Source organism: Sarcophilus harrisii, chromosome 3, assembly GCF_902635505.1.
Source record: "Sarcophilus harrisii chromosome 3, mSarHar1.11, whole genome shotgun sequence".
NCBI lineage: Eukaryota > Metazoa > Chordata > Mammalia > Dasyuromorphia > Dasyuridae > Sarcophilus > Sarcophilus harrisii.
The window spans coordinates 557,105,205-557,109,800 of NC_045428.1; the positions used below are offsets into that span (position 1 = coordinate 557,105,205).

The following is a 4,596-nucleotide window of genomic DNA, read 5'->3' on the forward strand; positions in this document are numbered from 1 at the left end:
TTTTTGAAGATTGGAATATTTCCAGGAGTGTTCCAGATCCAGTTCCAATTGCCTGCAAATGTAAATTAAACTTGAACATGTGTCATACACACATACACACACACACACACACACACACACACACACAATTTGCATTTCCTTGACTTCAGTCTTGAGATTCCTTGGAGAATACCTTCAGCAGCTGAGCAAGGATATTTATTTCCTCTTTAAATTATTTATTCTTATCCTTAACAATTTACTTTAAAAAGTTTTTAATAGTATATTATTTTCCCAATTGCATGTAAAGATGTTTTTCAACATTCATTTCTGTAAGATTTTGAATTCTAAACCCTTTTGTCCACCCCACCCTACCCCATCTCCACTAGCAAGCAATGTGATACAGGTTATACACGCACATTCATTTTTCAACATATTTCCATATGAGACATTCTGGGAAAGAAAAATCAGAACAAAAAGGAAAAACCATGAGAAAGACAAAAAAAGGTGAAAATGGTGTGCCTTGATCCACATTCAGTCTTCACAGTTCTCCCTATGGATGTGGATGCATTTTCCATTCAAATTTATTGGAATTGCTTTTAATCACTGAATTGCTGAGAAGAGCTGTCCATCATAGTTGATCATCATACAATATTGCTGTTGTATTTTCCTGGTTCTACTCACTTCACTCAGCATCAATTTATATAAGTCTTTCTAGGATTTTCTGAAACCAGTCTGCTCATCATTTCTTATAGAATAATAGTATTCCATTACTTTCCTATACCAAAACTTATTCAGTCATTCCCTAATTGATGGCCATCCACTCATTTTCCAATTCTTTGCCACTGCAAAAAGCTTCTACAAATATTTTTGCAGGTGTGGGTCCTTTTCTCTCCTTTATGATTTCCTTGGAATGTAGACCCAATAATGGCACTGCTGGATCAAAGGATATATATGCATAGCTTTAAAGCCCTTTGAGTTTAGTGTGAGCAAAGACATTTAAAGACTCTTCCAGAACCCACGATGTACCTGGGCTGAGTCAGTTGACCCCAGCTCCTTTAGTACACATAGGTATATTCTTACTAACTTTTCTTTTATCTTGGACTTCAATTTCCCCTGAAACCTTTTGGTCCTTCCTCTTTTTGAAACAGTGATCATCCTTCTTGACAGAGAAAAGTAGTAGAATAGAAGCTGAGTTATCTAGGTTTGGTTCCCTTAGGATGACCTAAGTGCCATATTATTGGGAGCGAGGTGCTTTGTGACCTGAAAAGACCCTGGAAAGGTGAGCTAGTTGTTGTGACACCTGCCAGATAATGATTCTAATCCTTTCTTGCTTGCTTTCTAGCCAGGACAGAGCTTAGAAAATTCTGTTTGTGATCTGTATCATTTTCCCCAGTCCTTAGCTCATTTCTGCTTTTGGCCTCCCTGACATTGTTCTAACCAACATGCTGCTGTTTCATGTTTACCAGGGCTAAGTGCCCAGGCTCCCATCTTTTGTGGGGGTGCTTATGAATTATGAGCACATTAATGAATTTCCTGAAGCCACATCAACCTCAATTCTCCCGCTTTTAAAATGGGGATGCCTTCTATCCAGCTACCCTGGAGACCTTTGTGAAAATCAACAATAGATCAACAGAATAGTAATAAAAAGTTAGTATTTAGATAGTGCTTTAAACTTTGCAAAGTGATCAAGTTATATTTTCATTTGATCCTTGTAATGTCCTCATGAGAAGGTGCCATTTTTATCTCCACTGCGCAGATGAGGACATGAAGGCTGAGAAAGATTAAGGACCTTGCCAGATTGAAAAACTATCTGGAGCAGTATCTGGGGCAAGATTCAAACTATGCTACTAACCACCTCTATTATAGGAACCCAAGTTGCAAAATAAAAATTAAAAGACTACATTATTCTTGATATAGTTAAAAAAACCACTCAAAATAGGAGTCAGGAGAGTTGAGAGCTAGTCCAACTTTTTAATATGGAAGAAATTGGGGGAGCCGCCTGTCACTAATGGATTGTCCACTGGACTGTAAGACCCAGGATCTTAGGAACCATGTCTTAGCTTTCCTTAGTGAAGCATGCAGAAGGGAAATGTTTGGGGAATGTAAATGCCCCCAATATTTGTGAATGAATGGTAAATGACTATGTCTTTGGGCATGTCCTTCCCCCTTTAGGCTTTAGTTTATTTTTTTAATGGTAGAGTAGGGATGGGTAGAGAAGAAAGTGGAACACATAGAAAGACTAGGCCTGTCACTTCATTGGTATAGAGAACTCCAGGATGAGGGCACTTCTTCTACCATGTAAATCTTAATAATAATAGCTAGCAATTATATAGTGTGTGCAAATATCATGTCATTTTATATTCAAAATCCTGAGAAGTAGGTGCCAGTTTTATCTCCATTTTGCAGCTAAGGAAACAGAGGCAGAGAGCAGTGAAGTGACTTGTCACACAGCTAGGAAGTCTCTAGGTTGCATTAGAGTTCAGATGATCCTCAATTCATCCAGCTACCTAGCTTCCTCCCCTAGCACCTTCTTTGCAACTTGTCATCTTACAGAGATTCCTAGCATGCTGAGAAGTGACTCACCCAGAATCATAGCCTGGATCTGTCTGTCAGAAGCAGGACTTTAGATTTTCTTGTGCTTGGAGGTCAGTTTTCTATTCATTAAAACATATTGCCTCTCAGTTGGAGAAAGAATATTTGATAATAATATTTCATATATTTAAAAAGAGTTTTAGGCTTTGTAAAACATTTGTCTCACAACGTTCTTGTTCTAAGTCTAATCTTTCCTTTTTTAAACATTAGGAAATTGAAGCTCAGAGAGGTTAAGTCACTTGCCTGGAATGACACAGCTAGTGTGGGATGTGAATCTAGGTCTTTTGGAGTCTATATCGGTGCTTTAATCTGTTGTATCACGCTGACTCAGATGATGGTTCATAGGTGAAGGAACTTCTTTTATAAGGGACTTCTATGTTTCTTTCTGGGTCTCAATTTCCTCAACTGTGAAATGTGAGATCAAGACCATATGAAACTCTAAGAAGTCCCTTTCTTGCTCTAGGATTCTACATTTTCCTTTATGTTGTTCCCATGCCAGGACTGTGGGAAAGAATACAGATGAGGTCCTATTTATACTTATCTCACTTCCAAAGCTTTTATTATTTACACATTTGTAAACTGCAACCATAAAAGTATCTGAAATTCCATTTTGTGAGAGCAGCTGAGATCATAATAAAACCTAAGACAAAAGGAGCTTTGAGGATCTGAGAAGACTAGTCATTAGCTTGCCTTGATTCTTCCAACATGATTACTCTTCTTCCTCAGTGATAGTGACCATTAATAATGATTTCCAGCATTTAGGTCCAGAGATGATCTCATAAGTCCTCTCATTTGTCCTCAGGGAGCAGATGGGATATTCCTCAGATGGGAAAATTAAGCTTTACGTTAAGGGGATGTGACAATGTTTCCTTTTCCCTCATGTTCATCCATCCACCTCTAATCTCTGTTGATTTCCCTTAGTTTCTCAGCAATGGGTCTGAACTCCTCGGGGCTGATGGACAAGTCCCTGTCAGTGTCCAGAGAGGCGAACAGGAATTGGCCTTCGGTCCCCAGAGACTTCAGCACTGCCTCCTGAATTAGAGTAAGGAGACAGACAATAACGATAATAATAATGATAATAGCAATAAGAAGATCACTTTAGAAGTCATCTTACATACATAGTAATAGCTAACAGTTTACAGTTTTAAGCATCTTTTTAGATGTCCCACAAGAATTCTGGGAGGTTGGTGCCTATTATCAATCCCGTTTTACAAATGAGGAAACTGACGCCAAAACTATGCTGTCTGACTGGGCGAGGACCACAGAGCCTCAATGGGTGTTCGAGGCAAGGGCTTGAGATTCTCTGGGCTTGCGGCTGGGCAGAAGGGGCGTGGGTGAGGTGCTAGGGGTGTGGCAGGGATGGCGTGAGACGGAGGTTCCTGGAAACCCTGGTCCCACCCAGTGCCCAGGACTGGTCCCCAGGTTGCCTCGGGACCCGAGAGGACGCCGCCCCCAACCCGGATGATCCCGCCAGGGCTCCCGCCCCGGGGCTGGGGCTGACCCGCTGTGCCCTCGTCTGAGCCTCTCGGTAGCCCGCAAAGCCCCAGGTGGTAGCAGTGGCAGCGACCCCGAGGAGGGCCAGGAGCAGCGCCAGGCTCCAGAGGGAGCTGGAGGGGGGAGCTGCGGGCTTTGGGGGGCTGCGGCCCGGGCGCCGGTGCCGCGCCATGACGGGGGCTTCTGCTCGGCCTGCGGGAGGTCCCGACGGACACCAACGGACCGGGGCTGGCGTGGTGGTGCGCATAGAACCGGAGTCAGGCAAGGATGGAACGGAACGAGAACCAGCGGGAGTAATAGAATGAATGAGGGACCAATGGGGAAGGGCTGTTGACAGTCGAGGGAGAAACAGAATGCAGACCATGGGGGAAGGCTGGAAGGTATTGAAGACTAAGGGGACAATGGATCCGAACTCAAAGGCGGGGAGGGGTATGGGAGGGAGAAGAACAGAGACGGCTGGAGAGGAATGAATGTGTGGGGGGAAGGTTAGAGAAAGAAATAGAAATGGAAAGGAAATCAAGAATGGAGGAG

At 42.7% G+C, this 4,596-nt stretch overlaps 1 protein-coding gene across 1 annotated transcript; it reads right to left on the bottom strand.

The window, feature by feature from the left end:
- Window positions 1-3,115: 3,115 nt before the first annotated feature.
- LOC116422815 (selenoprotein N-like) lies at window positions 3,116-4,349 on the bottom strand. The gene is made up of 2 exons (XM_031962561.1): window positions 4,073-4,349; window positions 3,116-3,603 (listed from the first exon to the last, which is right to left on the bottom strand). The coding sequence occupies exons 1-2, from the start codon at window positions 4,310-4,312 to the stop codon at window positions 3,469-3,471; spliced, it is 375 nt and encodes a 124-aa protein (XP_031818421.1). The 5' UTR covers window positions 4,313-4,349; the 3' UTR covers window positions 3,116-3,468.
- Window positions 4,350-4,596: the final 247 nt, after the last annotated feature.

Excerpts from the sequence above, each read along its gene's own strand:
- LOC116422815 (XM_031962561.1), bottom strand. The coding sequence starts at position 4,312 with ATGCGCACCACCACGCCAGCCCCGGTCCGTTGGTGTCCGTCGGGACCT. Across the intron at positions 3,604-4,072 it reads CTCAGACGAGGGCACAGCGG|GAGGCAGTGCTGAAGTCTCT; the intron begins GTCAGCCCCAGC and ends ACTCTAATTCAG.